Source organism: Fusarium vanettenii (assembly GCF_000151355.1).
Source record: "Fusarium vanettenii 77-13-4 chromosome 7 genomic scaffold NECHAsca_94_chr7_5_0, whole genome shotgun sequence".
NCBI classification, from domain to species: Eukaryota; Fungi; Ascomycota; class Sordariomycetes; order Hypocreales; family Nectriaceae; genus Fusarium; species Fusarium vanettenii.
The window spans coordinates 28,441-52,487 of record NW_003315795.1 but is presented as its reverse complement, the minus strand read 5'-3'; the positions used below and the strand labels follow the sequence as shown (position 1 = coordinate 52,487).

Here is a 24,047-nt window from a genome sequence, read left to right as displayed (position 1 = left end):
ATATTTTTTTAATATTAATTAATTCCTTTTAATTTCTAATTACTAAGATTTTCTTAAGGTTTATATATATCTTATTATAAAAGATAATATATCTAAAGAATTTTACTTCTAAGGCATAAAATTTATTTTTCTTAGGTTTTATTAATAACTTAATATTCTATAATATCTATAATACCTTATAGATATATTTTATATATTTTTCTTCTATTTTAGAGAAAATAAAAATATTATCTAAGTAATATATAATAAATATATCTAGATATTCTTATAGTATATTATTAATTATTTATTAAAATATAATAAATATATTAATAAGTCTAAAAGGTATAATAAGATACTTAAATAATCTATACTTAATATAAAAAGCGGTTTTTTATTTATATCTTTCTTTAATTTAAATAAGGTTATAGGCTCTTTTAAGGTTAAATACTATAAAATATTTTATTTTAAAAAATTAATCTTTTAATTTATTAATAAGAGGTAATAATATATAATCCTTAATTATAATAATATTAAGTATCTTAAAATTAATATAAAATTAGAGCTTATTATTTTTCTTTAGAATAAATATAATAAGGTATTTAATAAATAATTTATTTTCCTTAATATATCTTTTTTATATTATATCTTTAATATATTCCTTTAATATTAGAAATTATATTTTATTAAGTAAGTAGAATTTATTAAAGCTAGGTTATTTCCTATTAATAAACTTAATTTTAAGGTTATAGGCTATATACTCTAATAGGCCTATTTTAAGTTCTTTTGCGAAGAGTTAACGTATATGCATAGCAAGTGTCTCAGCAAGCAAGTGTCCCAAAATACCTTATAGTGAAATTTCTACCTAATTAAAAGTTTCTCTAAAAAATTCTAAAAAATTTAAATTAAATCTAATTAAGCTAAAATTTAATAGGTTATGCTTTTTTAAGCTAAAATATATAGAAATATTTTTTAAAGATTATTTAAAAAATCCCTTATAAGGTAATTTAGAAAAAATATATTCGCACTGTGTATATTATTATTTCTCTATATAGGAGATTTTTTAAAAATCTAAAAAAATCACTTATAGATTAAGTAAAGAGTTAGATTTATAAAAATACTCATTTTTAGTTTTTAGCTATTTTATAGTAGTTTTTAGAGGTTTAAGGTTTATAGTTTTTAGGTGTATAGTATAGCTGAGACACTTGCTTGACTGAGACACTTGCTATGCATATACGTTAATAAGTAATTAATTAGTTATTTTTTTTATATTATATTATATAGCTATAAGGGATATCCTTATAAATCTAAGTTAAAAATAAAATAAATAAAGATTAATATCTCTAGATTAAATAGCTAATATAATTTTTAGATAATATTATATTAAGATTAAATATTATATTATTAATAATATAAGATATAATAATAAACTTTATAAATAATTAAAACTTATTAAATACTTAACTTAGGGTTATTTTATAGCTTAAAAAATAAAAAATATCTTAGATTTATTAAAAGCTTATAATATACTAAGTAATTAAGAAATAATTAATTAAATAAAGATAATATAAATTAAGAGATTTTTATAATACTTATATAATTATAATACTTACTTATTATATATATTATATTAAGTTTACTTTAATAAAAAAAATTATATAACCTTAAATAATATAATAAATTATATCTAGTAATATACTTAAAGATATTAAGTATAATTAAGTAATATTAATAGCTAAAATAACTAATATATAAGAAAATATAATAAGTATATTTTATATATATATAAAATACTTCCTAGGATTAAATTCCTAAATAAATAATCTAAGATAAAACTATAAGAATTAAGCTTTAGTTTTATTAATTCCTAAGTATTTTTCTAATATTAAATAATAAGCCTTAATAATTAAATTAAGATAAAAATATATAAAAAAAGAAGTATTTATTATATATAAGACTTTACCTTATTAAGCCTTTTATAATAGCTTAATTATAAAGATTTTAAAAGGTTTAATTAAGGCTCTTAAGCGTGGTACTAGGGTTAGTTAGGGTAGAAATTCGGGCGTAACCATAGGGCTTACGCTAAAGCTAATTCGCTTTCATAGCTCGTGAAAGATAGGTTAGGGCAGTCGAGGTATTAATAAACTCTCAGGCGCATAGCAATCTCCTAGCAATCCTCAAGTCGGATAATCCTACTATCCGTGCCATCCATAGATTTAAGGCTATTGCCAAAATTTACGAGATCATCGCCAACATTGTGTATTGTTGTGTTTAATATGATGGAAGTGTCGGCGGGGATGAAGCCATACAAGTATGGTCCGGTTTAGGGAGTACGGGTCAATAACTGTTCTTTGTCACGATAGCTGATGGCTTCTTGAGATGCGTCGCCAAGACCAACAATGGGTTGGGAATGGCTTCAGCTGGCCGTCTTAGAAGTCGACACACGCTTGTTCAGCTAGTACAAGAAATGGCAACATCTAGGCAGTATTGCCACTTGCGTTGAGCATGCGAGGAAAGATAACCGTTTGAGCTCGCTGCTGGGGCGCCCCAAGCAACAATCGACAGCCTGATCTACTGTTGTGGAGTTTGAGAAGAGGACAAAGAGTGTTCTTATTATGCATCGCATCGGTCGAAGCGAGTTATTTTCATCCTGTTCTGGTTGGGTCAGTTAAGGAGACTTTTTGGGGCTATTGGGCAGTGCTTCTGTATCCCAACAGGCCATCAGCTCAGGCTCGGCGGCAACGTAAGGAAACGGAGGTGCCGGAGTGGTCCGGAAGCGAATGATACCAACCTAGTCAGCAGGGATGGTTTCGAGAGGACGGGACCGGGAGCAGGGTGAGAGATGGAGGAACAAATGAAGCGGCGGACGAAGTACCCGACGGAAGTAAGAATGAGCTAGTCTGTGCCCCTCCCACTGTGCGTGTTATTTGTCTCTGTCGTGTCGCGTCGTATCGCGTCGTGTCTCGCCGCGTCGCGTGTCAAACCAGGGTGGCACGGTCGGTTGGCTTGTTATCATTCCTCGATTTTCGGTGCTGAATTCACACTGTAGAGCCTGCCGTACTTGGCAGGGTTCTGGCTGTGGGGGTGGGAGCCACTAACAGGACAGACTCAGTGGCCACCTTGAGCTGGGGTGAAACTATTCGCGACTCGCTTCATTGCACCCCAATTACACTCCATGCAATAGCCGTTCTTCTATCAGCCCGATGCCATTACTGGCAATGCGATCCCGAGTCATTTATTCGTTTGTTTCCAACCATCGTCACCATTATGACAACCGATATCGTTTTATCACAAGTTCATACACTGGGTCCATGAACGGTCCTGCGTATCATCCCTTTGGCGCAGGAAGGTTAAATAAGCAGGCAGAAAATACGAATGAATGATTGTGAATTGGGTTGGCTATGTGAAGCCCGTAGTTAGTTCTGGGTAGGTGACCAAGTTGGTGCCCGTAAAGTTCATGTCAGACACGATCTTTAGTATGGTGATGAAGCTCCCATAAGAAGCAGTATCGACTCCTTGAGCACTAAATTTTCATCAGTCTTTCTCAATAAACATCTACTGTCCCAAGTCTTCCTGTCTTGGCCATTGAGCTACGATATTCTCTCATCTACGTTAGAGATTGGTGTCATTTATTTGTTTAAAACCGACATGGTCAACTATAGGGTAGGGGCCTTGAGTGTTGTGAGGCTTGGCCACACGCGAGTGGCGCAGCAACCTCATAAGATGGCTAACCGCGAGATAAGGTCACGTGCTGATAAAATACTGGGGTTAATATTTCAGGGGTAAAGGAATGCCACTATTCATAGAAGACCTTGTCTCTCAGCGCGATCCAACCGACCCAAGCCAGTTGACTATCCAAGATAGCCTTGTAACGCGCGCCCCCTCACCTCAACTTTGTTCCTCAGACACCGTTACCCGAGCGAAATGTTAATCATGTGGGTGAGTGATGGTGCCGTAAAGAAACGAAATGAGAGCAAATAAAAAGAAGAACACGCCACTGTACCTCACTCATTCTCCCCTTTTCAAGTACCTCACTTATCTTGCCCCCAAGCTCATCTTGGTCTGACGCGCCTTCATCTGCCTGCATCGTTGTCATGTCCACGAGCCCGGGGGTTCATCAAGCTAGTCTTCATCTCTGCATTAAAATCCAGACCTAAGTGGTCCTCCAACGCGACGATATGACGCTTTAGGTCAGCCATGACCAGGTCGTCTGATCGGATGTCCTTGGCACCCTGGGCATAGGCCTAGCATGACTCGATCCAGATCCCCAATTGGCATCGAAGTCGATTCACAAGATTCGTGAGGCTTAGACCTTTATGGCTCTATTTCCATTGTCTCGCCGCATCCTGCATCTTCATGGCAGCTTGCCAAAGGCCAGAGGTACGTCTCAACTGTGCAAGGCAGATGATCTATCGTCTCCGTCATCTTCAAGCCCGTCGAGCTCGTTGTCTACTCCAGATCACGCACAAACTCCCCACCAGACTCTTCGTCGCTAGTTCTAAAGTTTCTAAACAAATTGTGACTGGATAATCGCGTTGGTCGCTCGGTCTGTATCACCACGTTAGCCTTGGGTGTTCCAGAGGCCTTGGATATTCTTGTTCACCCTGGACCGTGGATACAATTCCCCTGGAGCATCACAGGGATCACTCAAGGCATCCTGTTTAGACAAGAGGCATAAAATTTAGGCATGCCCAGAGGTAACAGAGTCGAACGCACCTGGCTCGCAGTTCTGGCGCTTTGCCACCAAAGTTGCAGGATACTGAGGGAGAAAAGGGAGAATAACATGGCCAATGACGGTCTAGAAAGATGCCCGCCAGTCCTGGTGCTCGCTTGCCTTTAAGGCTATCTAAGCTCTTGGTTATACGGCGAAGCTCGGCAACCATCAAAATACCCCTACAAACTACACTGAATTTAGTCCTGAGTGGCTGCGGCAGGTACCGAGGCACTGTCGACAGGATCCTGATAAAGCCGGAACTCCTTGCTACGCAGCTTGAGAGGCTATTTCTGACCTCTCAAGCGATTAGTACTGTCTACGATCGTGTGTGGATATTCCAGGAAGTCGCCTTGGCTTGCAGACTGAACTTGTTGAGCACGGGAGACAGCATCTTGAATTTGAACGACCTCGAGTTTGTATGAGTGGCACTGACAAGATGAAAACAAGAAATCGCTGCAGCCAACACCGGAAAGCTTGACTGCTTGTACGAAGACTAGAGCTTTACCGATTGGACATTAGACTGTTCGCTGGCATCACCAAGTCCCCGATTCTAAGCGCCTTTGGCTTGCTTGCAATCCTTGACACGCTGGATATAGAGGAACGGTTTAATTTATTTCGACATGCCGGCTTTGAGTGGATATGCTGAGCTTCTGTTCTCGGATACTGATTTTCGTAATCTCGGTTTTGAAGATGACTTACTATAGACTTACTCGAGATAATAGCGCGGCGCTTGGCAGACAACGAGCTTTTTCAGGGGCCGAGGAACATCTCCTTTTTTCAGATTCAGGCCCACAGGTGTCCGTCTACCAAGCCCGTGTCTGACTTTAACCAACTGAAATGGCATCAAAGGCCATTAGATGAGGAGTTTTACTGGACTTTTTATCTTTTGTTGTGTCTAAGATTCTAAACCTTAGGGGCTGATGGACGCTGAAGCTTCCCTTTAGACCTCCCTCCAAGGCATATCCAGGAGGTTATGTCCGCAACTCGCCAGGGATTCGTGTCTTGTAGGTAGATGCGTCATGACAGCTAGACCTATTAATAAGTAGTCACAAGAGGCCGAAAGCAGCTATTAACACTACACTATCTCGTGACGATAAACCCCTGCTCCACCCGAATCTGCCCTTGGTGGACCGTCGACGTTCTGTCTCCTCGTTGCGCCTGTATCGTCACCAGCTCAATGTCGCTCCTGTTGCTCTTCTTTCCATCTGACCATGCGTCATCCTCCGAGTCATTTCCTCGTCGCGTATTTCTATGTAGACCACCATCAAACACTGGGACTGGGTCGTCAATAACCTCGAATCCCGACGTGGCTTGTGTTTTGCGAGTACTGGTGATATGCCCTGTAGAGCGGTTACCGTAACCGTAGGATGCTTCGGCCGAGGAGCTTTTGAAACCGTGACGGAGGTACGGACGCAAGGAAGGGAGGCAGGCGATGATCAATGCCATGTTCTCGTCGAGGATGGACCAAATTTCTGTCCAAGCTCTGTTAGTAACAATGTAGGTTTAGGGAGGCCGGCACTCACGAATCAGGGTCAAAGGCTTGAACCCGCCGGATCCAAGATGAATGGTAAGAAATCTCGTCAGACTGAATGCAATGTCGATGATCCCGAGACTAAAGATTGCGTATATTCCCACCATTGTCTTTTTCTTCACCTGAAGATTCTTGAGGATGAAGAAGGGTAGAATTATGACTGTTCAAGGGGTGAGTAGTTGGACTTGAGGAGGTATCTGCTTATCGTACTGGAGAGATTCGCTGTAAAGTGAAGGGACCATGCAATGTAGAAAATGGTTCCGATGATCTTGGGTTCACAGACGACAGCTGGATTCGACGCGAAAGACCTGGCAAGTCGGTTGAAGGCGGGCATAGAATCGAACATATCCCATACCAGTTACCCTCAATTGGCCAGCAGAGGAACAGCTGCACAGACATGGAGACAAGATAACCAGAGACACAGTAGGCGATGGCAACATAGAGAGCCACGCGCAACTTCTTCATGAATCTCGGGAACAGCTGCAGATATGTTGCCAGGAGCGCGAACTTGCAAAAGTACAGGGACGTGAAGAACGGGAACACGCTCGACCAGATCATCTACATTGGCAGATGTCAGTGAAGGCACTCCAAAACATGTTTTGAATGTTACCCTCGTGATGAATTCCACCTCGGTGACGTTGACCTTCCAATTGATCAAAGTATAATCGATATCCGGGTGCAGCGCGCCTTTGACGGCGAAGATGATGACGAAAACGGCATGAGTGAGGGAGCTGCACCATGCAATGAGTAGTAGGGCATCGCTGAGGAGGAGGGCTTGGTGCTGGATCTTGAGGCGGAGCCAGAGACGAGCGGCGATGAGGATGGCGGAGGCGCAGAGGAGGATCCAGAAGCAAGCCTAAAGTCGGTCAGTGATCGTCCATGGAAGAAGGGTTGATCGGCGCACGAGGGCTCCAGCTGTTGATGGAGCTGCCATGGTTTCCGGATGATCAGTGGGCTTTGACGATCTCGCGTATCAGTGACAGCGCTGATCACCAAGTTACTGAACAAGACAAGAGCGGAACGCAGATGAACTGAATTTTGTTTACTCTCAGGCAGAGAAATTCTACGAACTAAGCTGTACTGTTATCTACATAGTAATGCACGCGAGACTGGCTCGCTGGCCTCCTGAAAGATCCTTCGCGACTACCTCTGAAAAATTCTCGCTCATTAATTACTCGAACCCAAGATTCGTTGTTGGCTCTGGGATGGAACTAATGCAGGGATCAGGTCCGGGAATCCTGAATCGCATCCGGCCCAGGGTATCCCATGCCAGACTGTCGATCTTGACAACAAAAGTACCTTCGCTTAAACGATGGATGCTTCGGGGCCTTGGATCTGTCCGGGGCTATGCAGAAGGTGGCAGCAGATAGTCTTAGCGACAAACCGTTGGTCTTTGTGCATCCGGAGACTGGGGAAGATACGATGTAACGAGGATTTGGATCCATGGTAGTTTGCGGCTTTTAAAGGTGTAGCTTTAGGGCAACTGCATCATCTCGACGGTGAGTCTGGAGAGCAATCTATGCCCGAGGTCCATTGTTAAGCTTGCCGACTCGATGTGACTGATCACAAATTATTAATTGCTACAAACTTTATTTTATCCCAGCATGTTGGATAAGCTGAATAGGAACCAAAGCTGGGCATGGAGGGAGGGGGAAGCTGTAACAGTTACGAGGCAGCCTTTTTGTCGAAAAATGTCATGATAATCAGCAACAAAACGCTAGGTATAGGTTAATGGCCGTATAGAGTCGGGCAAGTCATAAAGCTGCACACCATTTCTATAATGAATGCAAAAAGCAGTCGTGATCAGGTGTCCAGGCGTCGAGGCGGATGATGCGGGGGTTGGGCCGTGAGAGGCAAGGGTTGGGCTTGAGACAACATCCCGAGAACCCGGTACATGCTGTGTCCTGGTAATGATGTTGGTTCTATCTACTCTATTTAGGCTATTAAATCTTCGGTGCCAAGGTGCTCCTGCATCTCGGCTCCATCACACAACCCCCTATCATTTAACACTGGACAATCGACCATTCTGCGTAGGGAGTCCCTTGATCTGTCCCTCCACGTTCCAATCCTCGCTACCGACGCCAACCTGAGCGTAGAACAGGCCCCGGGGATCGTACTTTTGCTTAATCTGGTACAGACGCGCATAATTGTTACCATAGAAAGACTTCTGGAAGTCTGGCTCCGTGACATCGCCTTCAGTCGCGTACGCACCCGAGTCTGGTGTTGCGTCGCGCCAAGGCTGCATCCACACCTCGGTCAACTCCCTGCTCAGCTCTGCGATGCGCTGCAGTGGAGTGTCGGCTGCCCACGTCACCCACGAGATGACAAACATGGCTGCGTCACGCCAGGGTGGGTTCACGGCATTGTCAGGGTGAGGGCCGGGGCCGCCTGTGATACCGAAGCCAATGAGTGTGCCGCCACGATCCGAGAGCCCCTTAAGGGCTTCAAATGTGGCGTTGAATTTGACAGGGTCTTGAAGGTTCTCGTCTGGGAAGAGGCGGGAAGCCATCTTGTTACCGTAGGACCCGACGGGCTCAACAGGAAAGCCAGTAGACCACGCAGAGAGGAAGCTTGAGTGTTGAGACCAGTTTGGCTCGACCTTGATGCCCAGGGAAGCCCATTTCTTGAATAACGGTGCGGTGAGCTCCTCAGCCTCCGAGATGGTCATGTTGGGTGCGAACCAGGGTGACATGACAAAGGTGGCTTTACGAGGCCCCGCCGGCCAAACGAACCAGTACTGGTAGTTACCGTGAACGTTGAAGACAGGGATCATCTCCCAGTAGGCACGCAGAGCCTCCCAAAAGGCCTCATACGTGATCGTCTCACCGTCGATGCCAAAGGCGAAGCTAGCGACAGATGTGACGGAGAGCTTGGGGTGTGCTTTGACGGTCCACGAAGTTACAACGCCGAAAGTACTGCCACCACCGCCGCGTAGAGCCCAGAAGAGATCGGAATTCTGTTTAGAGCCCGCCGTGACGAATCGGCCATCAGCAGTGACCACTTCGGCGCTGAGAACTTGGTCGGCGGCGAGGCCGTACAAAGGTGACAGTGGAGAGTGACCGCCGCCCGAAATGTAGCCTCCTGCGAAGTCAACCGTCTTGCCTTCGCCTCCGACAACGGTAACGCCATATTTGTCGGCTGCTTCGTAGAGCTCCTGGCCAATAACGCCGGCGCCGACTCTCATGGCGGGTCCAGAGTAGGAGCTGCTCTTGTAGTTGGAGTAAAATTTGACGCTCTTGAGCTTGTTCGTCCAAATGGAAAGGGAGCCTGAGCCGTGTGATCGTCCAATAAAGTCGTGGCCTGTATTCTTTACCACGAGGCGGATGTTCAAGGTACGAGCAAAGTTGACGGCGAGCTGGATCTGGGCAACGTTGGTGGCCTTGACCACGTATTCTGGATAGGCTCCCAGAGTGCAGTCGTCGGTGTAGTTACCAGAGGGGAGACAAGTAAGTCCCTGGTAAAGGGGACTCATGGCGGACGTGGGGTCGGCGATGCTATTCAAGTCAACATATTAATCTTTCAAGGGACAGGAGACAGACGTACTGCATCATGGAATCAGCCCATTTTGAGTTGATGGCCTCGCACTTGGCGGTATCCTGATTGCCAAAGTCGTCATAGCATGGAGAAGCCAGAGGCGTCGTCTTGATCAGAGCTCCTCCGACAAGAAGGTCAAGGACCTGCCAGGCGATCTTTTGCGGCCAGAAGAGGTCGCCAGGGTACGTCTTGCAGCGCCCAAGAGACCGACGTTGGACGGATGAGGCCTCGTCGTAGTAAAAGTACGAGATGTTTGTCAGGCCAAGATCAGTTAGATTGAAGAGGACGTCGTCGGTCAATTGCTTGGTCTCTTCTGGAAGAAGATCACCTTGGACCTGCTCAACGGCTGGAGCAACATTATCTTCTGTGGCATCTCGCGGGATGTTAGCCAGGTCATGAGGTAGTCATACATGAGTTTTACGTACCGACTTCAGCGCCCTCTACAATTATGGTTTGGCCTGTCACCGGGTGGATCGGGGCCAGAGAGGCGAGAAGAAGAGCATGCAACTTGGTCATTCTTTCCAATACGACCGCGAGCAAGGTTTGAAAGGTCGACGATGTGCAACAATCAACCACAAAAAGGCAAAGATTCTCGTTACTTATAGTCTTCTCTACGAGAGCCAGAGGGCATGAGAACCAGCTTGGGATCCTCATTGTGGTGTGGTGGAGCTCTCGCGTGGAATTGCGCCCTGAACGCCCCAGCCGGGCAAGGCACCCATGCACGAGAAATAAGCCCTCAGGGGAGGCGGCTGTATTGCCTATTTTGGGCATTTAATCTTCCCAAAGGAATAAAAATTCACTCGTCGTGCTTAACGACATTGGGATTTAGTGTCAGCTTGCCTTGATCACTGTATTCCTGCTGTTATGGCCGATTACCTTTTTAGGGGATTCCCTTGCCAAGGACAACCTCTCTTCCGTGCGGGGCAATGGTGGCCGATGCATGAAATTGGTTCGCTAAAGCTGTGATCAATTCTCGTTATGTTTGAGTACCCAGTAAACATCTGTAAAACAAAGTTGTCTGTTAGTACTGAACTCTCTCCAAGTGGTTGGTTATCCTCTCCATCGAACATCCCTTGGTGCGACTCTGTGAAAGATGGCCAAGTGGCACTCAATCGAGGCACAACTGAGTTGAGAACATATAGCTCCGAGTGGTGAACAGGATTTGAAAAAGCATGCCGGACGATCTACTTTGTTCGCTCAAGGAACATCAAGACTATGAGAGTAAGGGAGAATACCTTTTACCGCATATATTATACCTTCACACACAATCGCAATCAAGACACGCTCTCACGCTGCGGTTACTAGGCCCCAACCTGGTTGGTTTGTGCGAGGGGTCAGCAATGAATAGAAGCTGCCTCAATACCTTAAAAAGGACGCTTGATCTAGTAATGGCCGGAAGAAAAGTCTTACTAAAGGCTCCACTCGCATCCAACGAGTGAAATCTACTCGCATAGTTAAGTTTGTGTACATACTGTCCTTACAGACTTCAGATCGTCCTCTATCAAAATTTTCAAGTTGAAAAGCGCCCTCAGGCTTTTCTTGAGAGTGTGATGGCCTCTGTCTTGAAGGCATTTGAAGGGGTTAGAGGCTTGCTTCACCCTCGTCCTCCGTGGTGCCGTGCCAGTTTGTGGCATCATAGCCACGATTAATCATCTTCCTGATGGGTATTTCGCGGAGGGTAAGGGAATCTATTAGCTTACTACAAAATCTGTAAAGGGACTTGCTCAAGTGGCCAAGCGCTAACATGGCTAGATCTCTTCACGGACTGTCGCGTCGACGACGAGCTCTTAACACAATCAATCTCTGCTTTCTCCTTCCACACTCATTGCAAGAACTGGACAATTTTGCGGCAAGGTGTTGGTTGGGCAGCAAGCTGCCTGTTATCACTTGAAAGACCCATCCGGTGGGCCAAAATAATTGTTATAGTCTTCAACGACGAGTCCGCAAGAGACCGCCAGCTACAATGAAGAATCAAAAGCCGATATTACTGCAGCGGATCCCAGTTCTTTTCAACCCAATTTCTTGATTGCTCGTGACTGCCACCTGGGAAGCCCTGACCCCGCGTTCAGGTGGCTGAGGAGGCAGAGGCAAACATGTCTGCCTTGTCTCACACCGGGCGAACCATCTGGCTTGCGTAATGCGCCGTCGCGAACAATATCCTTCAGTGTAAAACCACTCAGCGAACTAATTACGGCGTCTATATATATGCACACAAGCCCCGCTCACTTGGACTTGTTTCCCCTCACTGGCATCGAATCGACTGTCCCATGGAGCACTCAACTTCACCCGCCCAGGAGGGTAGCGAGGCAAACAACACCATTCTCCTACCGATTTTCAATCTTATCATCCCTAGTCGTTCAAATAGCCCCCTGCAACTCGATGCCTGTTATTTCGAGTCTGCGGGCTTGCTCGACGAGTCTTGCACCCAGGAGCAGAGTGACTGTGGCTTGAACTGGCCGTCCGATCCCGGCTTCCAGGACTACGAGCCTCCCCTGGCTAGCCCTCAGCCTATCTGGTGGCAAGATTCTCCACCAGTGCTACGAAAAAGCGAGTCTCTAGAGGAGCAGCTGACCCGAGCCCTGTGCCAGCACGCACACAAAGAGTCCAAGGGATTTCTCCCCCTAGAAAAGTTGCACGAGCTAGTCGTCGAAGACTCGGTGGCAGAAGCCCTCACCACCTACATTCCGGGCCTCTCCCTCGATGATGCCAGAAGCCACGCACAGGAGATCTGCCCCAGATCCATGCGCGCTCCCCTACAGCCGTCTTTCCGCCGCATGTTTGCAATCCTCGTCATGATCCAGCAGCCGCAGGAGATCCTCACCTTTATCAGACACAATATCGCAGACCACGACTTGCCGCTCGTCAGAGTTCGGCATGGCAACAAGGGGGCCCACGAGCTTCGGCGAAAAACACAGCCGCATAAGACGCTGGAGTGTCTAAAGGGGTGGTCGCCGTTTCTGGTGAATTCTTTTGAGGAGTATCAATGGAAAACATCAGCACGACGCAGACGTCTCAGGAGACGGGGCTGGAACAGGCCCGTCGGTTCGCTTGCCCCTTCTTTAAGATGAACCATTATAAGCAAGGCAAGACTTGCTCACGAGGATGGGAGCACATTCATAGATTGAAGTGAGTTGGCTACGCCCATAGGACTATTAAGAACAGACTGCCGACGTTTCATATAGAGAGCATCTGTTTCGGAAGCACACTCTTCCAGACCACAGATGCACCCGGTGCTTATCTCACTTCAGAGACAATGCCGCGCTTGAAGCCCACGTTCGCTCCGTCACGCCCTGTGTGACTTAAGCTGACCAGGTCCGGACAGACAATGATTATAGTCTTCCATCATCGACGACGGTAGAATACTCCGAGACTATCGATGACTATAGCAAGTTCCTCAACGGAGGAATACCGTCCCACGTGCAGACTGAGCTGCGGCTACGATAAGTAGAGAGCTAGGGGTTAGTGAAGTTGACGGGAGGAAGATTGTGGACATAATCCCGATGTTGCAGCAAACGCTGTGGCAGTCGTTCCAGAACTATAAAGGAGGATTATCACAGGGCTAAATGGTGGAGCTGAGCTACAGTAAAAGAGGATTGCTGTTTGGATATCTAACTACCTATCGCTGCACTATGTCCTACGATCCAAACCGCACCGCTTCGAAGGTCGACCGACGGCCCAACGACCCGTGATTGACCAGGCTTTCGGCTTGGTATACATAGCAGCGTGGACTAGGTGTAATCATTGGCCAGAACAGTCCTGGGTATAAGACACGTCAATCAGCATGCTACCCAGAGCATAAGAGGCATTGATAAGCAACCACGTTGGATATTCTACAGCACCGTATCATAGAATAAGCTAATTCCAATTGCCTTCTTTTACAGCCCCTCAATCACCCTGGGCAACAAAAGGTCGTTAAACCACCACAGATGAGTTTGGAAGTTGGCAACCCAGGCTCCGCCTGTCCACCAGGTTGACCGTCGTCCCTGCAGGGCATACAGATCCTGGATGAAGCCCTTTCTCATTTCTTTGACCGAGGTGTGCATGTGCATGGGACCATGCTGCGCGAAAGCAACAAACTTGACCTTGGATGAACCAGACGCCTCAACTGCGCCGCTTTTAACAAGGGTATCAAAACTTGACTGAACCAGCTTCTTGGCATCCTTGCCATCAAAGTTTCGGTCACCAATGACCATGATCCGGAAAAGTTCATCGGTTGCACCTGTCCCAATCCATTCGAAGCGCGCGAGGAAAGGAAGGTCAGGGAAGGCGAGGAAGTTGCTGGGAGCGGCAGCCTCGGGCAAGTTGGTGAGGGAGTAGTTCTTGGGCAGAGATGGATTGGAGACGATGCCGGCGTAAAGGCGTGTGTAGTCTAACTTGGAAAAGACCGTGTTTTCCGCCTTGTCGAGGTCGAACGGAGCTAGGTTGCTCTTAGTAGGCTCAATAGACAGCAGCAAGCGCTTGGCCTTGATCTTGATGAGCCTGCCCGACGATGTCTTGACAGTGAGGTGAACACCGTTTTTAGCTCTCTTAGAATTGACAACCGTGGAAGAGTATAGCACGTCTTTTCCCAGCTTCTTCGCAAATGCATCGTATATATCCTGGTTGCGTTCAGAGGCCGGGGCAAAGGATGCCATTTGGCCGAGAAACGATCGTGCCATAGGCCCGCCGAACGCTTGCATCACGACTAGTGTCGTTCGACGAGTCACGTCGCCAACGCCAAGCCCAGTGGTTTGGAACAACATGGGAACAATGGCTTCAACACTGTGCTTCTTGGCAAAGTCGCCAAAGGGAATGAGTAGATCCTTGGGGATATCGCCGGGGGCAGGAAAGTCCTGCAAGCTTGGAAGAATCATGTTCTCATACAAGGCGCAGAGTTCAGCGTACTTGACTAGGGCAGCCGATAAAGCAGCCGGGGCAGGACCAGTATAGTTGACTTCTTTGCCGGTTCCAAAGTCCACATATCGGGTCAATCGCGACTCCCGACCGGGGACCTTGATCTCAACTCCAAGGCGCTTCGTTACAAAGTCGGAGGCACCGTTGACATCAATGAAGGACTGGACGCCGTAGTCGTAGGCCTTGCCTGAACTGGAGTCGACGTACGAGTCCACATGACCTCCCTAGGGCTGTTAGGAAATGATGCATGGATATCAATTGATGAATGTCTCACCAGGATGGCTTCCTTCTCAATCAAGATGATGCTTTTCCCAAAGTCTTCTCGGAGACGAAAGGCAGCGTGAGCACCAGAACCGCCGCCGCCGATGATGACGACATCCTTTTCAATGACCGAGTTGTACGCGCCAGCGGTAGCGACAGAGGCCGCTACGAGAAGGCCTACGAGCGATCGAGCAAGAGAGGCCATGGTTGTGAGCACGGAAGATTGGACAAAGGTATAGAGAAACTACTGAAGAAAGGCTCTGGGTCGCCGTTTTATCAATTCTCAGCCCCCTGCATACGACACAAATCAGCCGATATCTGCATATCGACGAGGAAAAAAAACCCAGTCAGAGATGCATCAAGACGGGGATTGAAGATGCAGTCAGCTTGAACAAGGACCAGGGTGCTCGTGCACCCCGGAGCACATCCCCAAACTGTACGGATACTTAGGTACCGTACTAACCAGCGAATAGATAATTTACTGCCACGAGGTTGCCCTCGGGGAGCTACTACTTATCTTGAACAATGTAATAGCTAATCATTCGACTCCTACTCTTTGGAACTCCCTATTTGATTAGTTGAAAGCTTGTTCAAGTGCCGCCGCTAAGATCCGATACCGTCTCCGCGGGAAGCCGGTGCCGATTTGATCTGCCGTCGGAGCCCGGGATCTAACCCCGCTCTCGGATCTTGGGATGGGTTGCACAGGGCGCCTAGATATAGAGCGATGAGTACTGCGCAACAGGATACAAGGTATGACATATCAAACCTCATTGATTTATGGTAACACTCGCCTTTCTTGTATTACCCTGCCATGGAGCCCGAAACCGTTCAAGTTGTCATCTGCGGCGGCGGTTCTGCCGGCCTCACGGCTGCCATCTGGTTGGCCCGTTTCGGCATCGACTTCAGGATCCTTGAACGACGTCCAGGACCTCTTGAGATCGGCCAAGCCGACGGTGTCCAATGCCGCACCGTCGAGATCTTTGAGAACCTCGGCCTTTCTGATGCTCTTCTGAAAGAGGCCTATCACGTCATGGAAGTGACATTCTGGTCCCCGGATGAGCAGGGCCAACTAAAGAGGAAACATGTTGCGCCTGATACCAAGGTGGGCCTAAGTCATCAGCCCCATGTCATTCTCAACCAAGCACGGATCAACGAGATGATGCTTCAAGAGATGATTCGTCTGCGAGGGAATGGGTCAAGCGGAGTTGTGTACAACTCCCAGGTCGAGAGCGTGCGCATCCTGGACAATGCTTGCGACTACCCTGTTGAGGTGGTAGCTTTACAAAATGGGGTACCATCTCGATACCGGGCGAAATACGCAATCGTAAGACTGTCACCGCCTCAATCCCCAGCTTACTGCTAATTGGTCTATCTCTAGGGCTGCGATGGTGCTCATAGCACAGTCCGCAAATCGCTTGGTTTCAACATGGTCGGCGACTCGAGTGACTCCGTCTGGGGCGTCATGGATGTCTTTCCAGACACAAACTTCCCGGATATTCGCAAGAAGGCCATGCTCAACAGCAATGCTGGGAATCTCATGATCATTCCCAGAGAAGGCGACGAACTCGTCCGCTTCTATATTGAGCTACCAGGCAAAATAGCTCGAGAAGTGACCAAGCAAGACCTCATTGACAAGGTTAAGCGCATTTTCTACCCCTACACGCTAGATGCCTCCTGTGTCGTGTGGTGGTCAGCATACGTCATTGGCCAGCGTATCGCAGACCGCTTCACAAAGGACTTTCGCATCTTCCTCACAGGTGACGCCTGCCACACACACTCCCCCAAGGCTGGTCAGGGCATGAACGTTAGTCTTCAGGATGGCTTTAATATCGGATGGAAGATGGCCCATGTCCTGACGGGCCGAGCCCCGCCTTCAGTACTGGAGACATATGTGCTCGAGCGTCAACAGACAGCACAACAACTCATCGACTTTGACCGTTCGTTCAGCAAGTTGTTCTCCACCGAACACCAGAAGAAGAATGGGATCACAGCCGCCCATTTCCGCGACAAGTTCGTGCAGGCCGGACAGTATACTGCCGGCATGGCTACCAAGTACAGCTCGTCAATCCTGACTTGTCCGAGCAGCGACGACGGCACCATCGCGTCAGGGCTCAGTGTTGGAATGAGGTTTCCCAGCTCTCCGGTCGTGAGGCTATCTGATGCAAAGCCTGTGCATTTGAACAAGGCCCTGCCGGCGGACGGACGATGGCACCTCCTGGTCTTCTGTAGTGGAGATGCGGCAGCCAACAAGTTGACACAGGTACTTATATGAGGATTGAGTGACATGGCACCATTTACTAACTCTTCTAGGTCGCTTTCCAGTTGGAAGAAATGGTTCAGAAGTTTACACCATTTGGGGCGCCGGCAGATGAAATCATGAACCCAACCCTCATCATAAGGGGTGAGCGGAAGAGCCTCGAGATTGAAAAACTCCCAAGATTCTTCTTTCCTAAGACTGGAAGGTATATGTTGACAAGTAAGTCACAACTGTGTTCCAAACATTTGCACTATACTAACTCTGCTATGCCTAGATCTCCACAGAGTGTTTGTCGACGAACAGAATCCATATATGCTGGATTGCGGGCGGGTGTTTTCAACATTTGGTATCGATGTAGGTCGCGGTGCAGTCGTCATTGTTCGACCTGATTTATGTAAGCTCCTCCCTATACCTGCTATTTTAGCCGCTGCTTACTGAGTGTGACAGATGTGGCCAAGATAAGTGGCCTAGAGGAAGTTTCTTCGACCTTTTCGTTCTTTAAAGGCTGCTTGAACTGTACTGGATAACCAAGCCATGTGTGTCGTCTCTTAAGGTCTCATCAACTACAGCCTTGTTGCCAAGTTAGGGCCTCAAAACCATGACGATGCCGGCTGTTTCCTCATGGCGATGCTCTCGTTCTCCGCCTAGTCTCATGGTATCAGTTGTAAATATTTTATCAAGTCCACAGGCAGTTTTCTCAATTATCGGAACTTTTCCACTTCCAATGTGTTTATGTGTTTTCCATCGCCAACGCTGATATGATGCAACTTCCCCAAACCCAGCTCCAACAAACTGATGTCCAATCTTAACATAAACCGGGCCAGGTGTATCATCCAATTCCGGTACGTACGGGCACCAGTGCTTCCACAAATGTTTCTGGCTCTCTACCTCTTCCGCCACTGCCAAGGCCATGCCAGAGAGGGATATTCCATGCATCCGACCATCAAAAAGGGCAATGCCGCTCTCATTCCCTTTGGCGGGTTTGAGAGGCATGAAATCGAAACAGACTTCATATGACCCCGTACGTTTTCCAGGCCGATACAATGCCGGGGTGGACATGAAAGTCCAGTTGAAAGATGCATTTCCGTGGAAGAACATGGCCGTCAGTCGCCCGCCTCTATGGAACTCGACAATAGGGCCGTTTAGGTCGAACATTCCATGCACCGCTTCCGTAATCATTCGTGTCTCAGCAGTACCTCTGCCATCTTTCTCGGCTATCTAAGCTTGACGAGCAACCAAGAGTTTTTCGGCGACCTCGCCAGCCCATTCTTGAGCATGCTTCACGTAAGCCTCACTATCAAGTATTCCCCGGATGAAGGCGTAATAGAATCTCATCGTCACACGCTGTGACTAATGGCCTGTATGGAACTCTCATAATGGCGGAGCCGCCGATAATGATGAAGTATGGTACTTTGGCTGCCTTAGAAGCGATGGGGATCTTTCTGGTAACTTCTGTAAAGGTTTCTAAAAAGGGTGTTAATGTTGCGTTTCATACTTGAGTATGGCCTGGACAGGTGGGCTTACTCTACGTCAAAGCGTCGCCAAGTTGGGTGTGTTGACCGTACGCGTTTACCACAACATCCAGAGATTCAAGAATCTTTGCTATTTCTTCAATGGGCGTGGCGTCTAGATCAACTGCCCTCGGCTCGTACCGTTCGTGATGGCCAAGCTTAGTGGGATTTCGTGAAATGCCGATAACCTGATGGCCTCTATTTAGCAGCTCAACGGCCACATGCGATCCGGTCATCCCAGTCACCCCAGTCACACCGACTTTGGTGACAGTCATTGTGTCTTAGAACTTGGTGGACGTAAAAGATGAAACGCAGAAACGTAGAGAGGCAAATTAATGAATGGATGGCAAAGAGCCACTCGCCAGTGAATAAACTAGTTGCTGAATATATAGTCACTTTGAATATGACCCTCTTTTTTGGTTCATGCATCGGCAACTACGAATACTAGCATCTCGGACTGCTCATAGTCTCCGACACGAGCCGATTCATTTACGGACTGGAAGGTTCCGAGAACACGCTTAGTCAGTGAGAAGCGGCGAAGATAACCAAGCACAACATATAACCAGACGTCCAAGAGTTTCAATCTTTCACTGCTCTTATCTGGCAGGGTCAAAGGGGTCGGTTGTAAACTACGTGGCTTGAAAAACACCACTTGAGTTTTCAGTCCCCAGTCATCATCAATGATCTTATCAGAGTACACTTGACACCTATGGAAAAAGTAAAAGTTCGAAATGTTCATAAAATGCTTAACATATCTCCAGTTTTAGCAGCGGATCGAACTGTGAGGTCAGACTACTCTTGTTAACATAATCCAATGTAATATGTGGCATTAGAAAGTCGGGCTCTCCGTAAAGATAGTTCTAATTGCATATGTATTCTCTAGATCAACGCCCCTTCCTTTCTAGAAGTGGCCAACATGCCGAGTTCATTTTGCTTCTGAAGGGATGTGACATCATGTTACAACCACTCAAGCACGCTCGCCTAGTCCAACTCACCAACCACGTCACAGTCACCAAGACCGGACGCCGCGACAAGGATGGCCCCTTTCGTCCTGCTGCTCGAGATAGCAACACCTACCGTGCTCAGCATTCAGGGGGTAGGTGGAGGCCTTCGGAGTGTTGTTCTTGACCGGCCGGCTTATATAAGCGGCTGAATGGGGAAGCATGGGATACCAATGTTGCGGAATTGCTATGGAACCCAGTGTTACGCTTTTCCCTGGATGTGAGATAGTCCCGGTTGACTGTCAATTAAAGGGTGGCTACCTTGGACTAGCACACAAAGACACTGTTTCTTTACTCCTTCGCTTTGGGGGAAATTAAGCTAATGTCACCTTGATCCATTCAGGTGTAGCTCTTACCCAAGCAGCTTCGTCTACAGACCCTGCTCCAATACGGTGCGCAACCCTCTGTTCTATATCATCCCACTCGATGACGAGGACATGTAACTTAGGTAGCACCTTTTCCGCTCGCATCTCCTCATGAACGCGAGAGACAACAATCAGACAATGGTCCCCTTCGTTGGTGCTGCTTGGGAGTGCATACTCCGACATCCCTCCTACCTTTCTTCCATGTTGGTCTGTCATCTCCCACCCATAACCTAGATCGCGTCCTTGTAGCACTTTGTTCAGTCGAAGGGTGGTTGAGCTTGTCCAGAAGAGCAAGCGTCCAGAATCATGAAAGTCCACGGAACTAAAATCGTCCTCGTTGATTGATGTGGAGTGTTTCCAGCCTCTGGCCAACTCCTCATCGAGCGCACTCGTATCGAGCGGCTTGACGTACGGAGCGAATAAATTTCGAGGCATTTGAGCCCGAACTCTACCGTAAATGTCGAGTTTGTAAAACTCCAGCTCAGGCATAACCATATCCGTGGCAGTTGGAAGGTTGAAAAGCTTCCCCAAGCCGGCATGCTCAAAGTCCCAACCTAACCAGGACCAGCTTGGAAATCTCACATGATGAGACGATCCGTCACGGTTATATACGCATTCTTTTGCCACGCGGCGAGCACAGTCACCACCCGTCCAAGCCAGCGACTCCTCAAAACGGAGGAAAAGAAGATGACCCCAGCTGCTTTGAGCAAGTGTGTGCTTCATGTAGAGTCGGTGAAGATAGCCCTGGATGGCTTTTAGGGAGTCGGACTGATTCGTTATGCTGCGCTTTGCGTACTGTGATATTACCCTGTAAGCGTACTCAGCCCTGAACGCTTGGCTTGGTCCTATCTCCATCAAGTCGTAGCACCCGAACGACTGGTAAGAGGTGATTCTGGGCTCTATTCCCTGTGCCGAGCAAAGCTCGAGCGCGAGGCTCTCGCACCAGGTCGCCTTTTGGCATCGCCAAAAAACCTCGTCATCGGTGAACATGATCAGCCGGCGGGAAAGGAGTGATTCTTGCATGGTCCAGGCACGGCGTTTCCATGTTGACTTCTCGTATGCTGTGCCAGTGTAAAGGTGTGTGCTACGAATCAGATGTAGAGACGACGAAACCGGGACCATCGCTTGTTGAGGATGCCGCATCAGAGATTCTCTCACGCCAGCGATACCCATGTCCGCATGCAAGGCGCTGACAGCAGCAATCGTGCAATATGCATTGGCATACACACAATCCATGTAAGAAAGCTGGCGTCGCTTGTCATCGTCGTCGTCCTGGATAATGCATAGAGAGTCGATCCAGAGATATTTGAATCCAATGGATCGAGCCACTTTGATGGCATCGAAGATGGTCTTGGGGACAACATCGTGTAGCAACAAACAGCCAGGGCTGCGTAGCCATTGCACTGTCCTCCGTGTGTTTGTCAAGCGGTTGTGGGCTGTTGATCCCCATACGTAGCTCAGTGCAGAATACTGACAATCTTCTGGACCATCGACGATACAAAATTGTTCGGTATCGACGAACCTGAGTTGTGGGGACTTGTCGTCCTCAGTCGATCGCCATGCCGGCATGTGGCACGCATTCCCATGGCGCTCGCGGCAACAGGACATCCATTGACGGAGCAGATGTGGCTGATAGTACGGGGTCATTAGCCGGCCAGAAGGCTGCATAGGATATGTAGGTTCCGGGGTGAAGTCTTGAGTGTTGGATGCATGAGGGACTGGATCACTGCAAGGCTGGAGTACCAGGACGGTCCTCGGGAAATAGGTGCTCTGATTCACCACGCACACACTGAGCTTGTTGAAGTTGATAACCTCTCCTAGATGGCCGGGAAGTTTCGCGTAGCAATCCGTGCCAATGTAGCATTGTAGTCCCTGTAGATCGCGTCCTCCACTCCGTCGCATGATGGCTCTGGCGATGAGGGTACAAAGGAAGCATTGGCGAGACTCAAATCTTGCTAGTACATCTTGGACCGTGCCCAAGGAAGGGCGATACTGCTCTAACCTGGCTTGCCTACAAAGTCGTGAAAAGTCGATCCTTTGGCAAGTGATACAAAGCGGCTTGAGAAGGAAAAGATCGAGAGTCTCCTGCGTCATGGTTGGTAAAAGGTGCGTACAGGGGGAAGTGATACGAGTAGGATGTTTGGCTGGGGGTTGGGTTGAAAAATGAGGGGTAGGATGACTAGATAAGAATCCTCAGGCCAGCAAACGCCACAATCTCAGCCTGATCACCTGCCCTAAGATTAGAAAGAATTTCGGGATTAATACCCTCACAAGGTCTTCGTTCGTGAGGCGATTGTCGGCTGTCACATCTTACAGTAGTCTGGTTGGCAGAAATGTTTAGAGAGCTGTGTGTCTAGACTATTTCGAAATGAGTAACCTGGGCATAGCTTACCCTGCATGGAATGGCTCGCCACCAACTCTATAGGAGGGGGATAATGCTGAAATAGATCTTTCACAGAGTCCTATTTTCTGCAACTTAGCCCAGTTTCCGGATCTCAGTTATACTGCAACAATGGTTCCGACGTTGAGTCAAGTAGCGGCTCGTCCAACGTTTTGGACACAGACTGCATTAGGGTAGAACCAGAGCACCCCTTGGAGCTCACGAGACATAATAATTCAAGAGCCAGATTTTTTGTCTGAGCATAACCTTACTTACAGTAAGCCTTCTATATGTACTTTTACCAAATAAATGAAATAGTAGCAAATATGCCTTTCCTACCTGAGGAACTTTTGTGATATGTACCAAGGGCTCAAAATGCCAAGCTGGCTTGGAAGAAAATCCTAATCTTCCAGCTTCAAGATGTTGATACTCTTTTCCCATAATTTTCCCGGACCCTCTTCATCGTAAGCCCAATCGGCATAGCCTGCGCGGCCTGTACCTGGCAGCTTAGCTACCTGGGTATCCTCCAAATACGAGCCACCCTTACCCTCAAGTTCAGGTGAAACAGCCGCTAGGACGGTTGTTGCAGCTCCCTGTTCAATGCTCTTCCAAGTCTTGGCCAGTTCTGCATCAGCCGCCCAAACCTGCTTGACCTCCTCGGAAACATGGCGTTGCAGCTCAGTGCGGATGCTGCCAGGGTGGACAGCCCACGCGTGCAGGCCATGGGCCCCAAATCGTTTCTCGATTTCCCGTGCCGTCCACAAGTTGGCCGTCTTGCTCTGGCCGTACGCCTTCCATGGCTCGTATTCACCCTCCAGATTGAGATTGCCGAAATGAACGGAACCAGCCTGGTGGGCACAGGATGAAAGAATTATAACCCGGGAGTTGAAATTGGGTGTCGATGAGCGAAGTAAGGTATCCTTGAGCAGGTAGAAGAGGAGGAAATGCCCTAGATGATTGGTGCCGAACTGTGTCTCGAATCCATCCGCGGTGCGGCCTTCCGGAGTCGCCATGACGCCAGCATTCTCGATAAGGATATCCGACTGTGTGCTCTTGGACTTGAAGTTCTCTGCGCAAGTACGCACCGAGTCTAGGGAGCTCAAGTCAAGTTATAGGAAATGAAGACGGGGACTGTCGACCAAATCATGCAGTGCCCCCTTGGCCTTGTCGACGTCGCGAGCAGTCGCATAAATTGTTGCACCAGTACAATGAATTGCACGTACTGTCTCAACCCCTACTCCTGACGAGCAGCCAGTAATGAGGACAATCTTTCCGGTCAGTTTCCCTTCCAAGTCATAGTCGGTAATGATTTGAGAGGCAGTAGGGCGTGCATCGCCAGGACCGTTCGGATTCTCGTGTGCGGTGACGTACTTTGAAGTCATACTGTAGGTGGAAGAAAGAATAAAAGGTTGGTCGTAGGAAATGCCGCGGAATAAACTTCAGGCCTGGGCAATGTTGGACTTGTTTAGAGACAATCGCTTTGGTGGATTTTCTGCCACCGAAACTCGTTTTTGAAGCAGAATTCAAGTTCCTATCCACCAGCAGCTTGCATCAACCTTGGCAGTCATTGCACGATTGATCCCGGTTCTCAGAATTCAGGTGATTATGGCTGGCGTCCTTG

General features: G+C 47.7%; 8 protein-coding genes across 8 annotated transcripts; 2 read left to right on the top strand and 6 right to left on the bottom strand.

Moving 5' to 3' along the window:
- Positions 1–5,773: 5,773 nt before the first annotated feature.
- NECHADRAFT_82305 (uncharacterized protein) lies at positions 5,774–7,158 on the bottom strand (the record flags this gene model as incomplete). Its single annotated transcript, XM_003039534.1, has 6 exons — positions 5,774–6,165; positions 6,217–6,384; positions 6,435–6,532; positions 6,580–6,782; positions 6,835–7,080; positions 7,129–7,158. 6 exons carry the CDS (start codon positions 7,156–7,158, stop codon positions 5,774–5,776), a joined length of 1,137 nt encoding a protein of 378 aa, XP_003039580.1.
- Positions 7,159–8,223: 1,065 nt separating this feature from the next.
- Positions 8,224–10,274, bottom strand: NECHADRAFT_44551 (uncharacterized protein; the record flags this gene model as incomplete). Its single annotated transcript, XM_003039533.1, has 3 exons — positions 8,224–9,718; positions 9,768–10,131; positions 10,184–10,274. The coding sequence occupies 3 exons, from the start codon at positions 10,272–10,274 to the stop codon at positions 8,224–8,226; spliced, it is 1,950 nt and encodes a 649-aa protein (XP_003039579.1).
- Positions 10,275–12,025: 1,751 nt separating this feature from the next.
- NECHADRAFT_82303 (uncharacterized protein) lies at positions 12,026–13,186 on the top strand (the record flags this gene model as incomplete). Its single annotated transcript, XM_003039540.1, has 3 exons — positions 12,026–12,800; positions 12,941–13,050; positions 13,145–13,186. The coding sequence occupies 3 exons, from the start codon at positions 12,026–12,028 to the stop codon at positions 13,184–13,186; spliced, it is 927 nt and encodes a 308-aa protein (XP_003039586.1).
- A 447-nt stretch (positions 13,187–13,633) lies between these two features.
- NECHADRAFT_44535 (uncharacterized protein) lies at positions 13,634–15,117 on the bottom strand (the record flags this gene model as incomplete). The annotated part of the gene is made up of 3 exons (XM_003039532.1): positions 13,634–14,251; positions 14,300–14,875; positions 14,926–15,117. The coding sequence occupies 3 exons, from the start codon at positions 15,115–15,117 to the stop codon at positions 13,634–13,636; spliced, it is 1,386 nt and encodes a 461-aa protein (XP_003039578.1).
- A 606-nt stretch (positions 15,118–15,723) lies between these two features.
- On the top strand, positions 15,724–17,607 carry NECHADRAFT_44538 (uncharacterized protein; the record flags this gene model as incomplete). Its single annotated transcript, XM_003039539.1, has 4 exons — positions 15,724–16,236; positions 16,291–17,172; positions 17,223–17,388; positions 17,444–17,607. The coding sequence occupies 4 exons, from the start codon at positions 15,724–15,726 to the stop codon at positions 17,605–17,607; spliced, it is 1,725 nt and encodes a 574-aa protein (XP_003039585.1).
- A 144-nt stretch (positions 17,608–17,751) lies between these two features.
- On the bottom strand, positions 17,752–18,955 carry NECHADRAFT_82300 (uncharacterized protein; the record flags this gene model as incomplete). The annotated part of the gene is made up of 2 exons (XM_003039531.1): positions 17,752–18,387; positions 18,743–18,955. 2 exons carry the CDS (start codon positions 18,953–18,955, stop codon positions 17,752–17,754), a joined length of 849 nt encoding a protein of 282 aa, XP_003039577.1.
- A 385-nt stretch (positions 18,956–19,340) lies between these two features.
- Positions 19,341–22,140, bottom strand: NECHADRAFT_82299 (uncharacterized protein; the record flags this gene model as incomplete). Its single annotated transcript, XM_003039530.1, has 4 exons — positions 19,341–19,387; positions 19,676–19,753; positions 19,853–19,868; positions 20,038–22,140. 4 exons carry the CDS (start codon positions 22,138–22,140, stop codon positions 19,341–19,343), a joined length of 2,244 nt encoding a protein of 747 aa, XP_003039576.1.
- A 687-nt stretch (positions 22,141–22,827) lies between these two features.
- NECHADRAFT_94811 (uncharacterized protein) lies at positions 22,828–23,808 on the bottom strand (the record flags this gene model as incomplete). The annotated part of the gene is made up of 2 exons (XM_003039529.1): positions 22,828–23,516; positions 23,553–23,808. 2 exons carry the CDS (start codon positions 23,806–23,808, stop codon positions 22,828–22,830), a joined length of 945 nt encoding a protein of 314 aa, XP_003039575.1.
- Between the last annotated feature and the right edge of the window lie 239 nt (positions 23,809–24,047).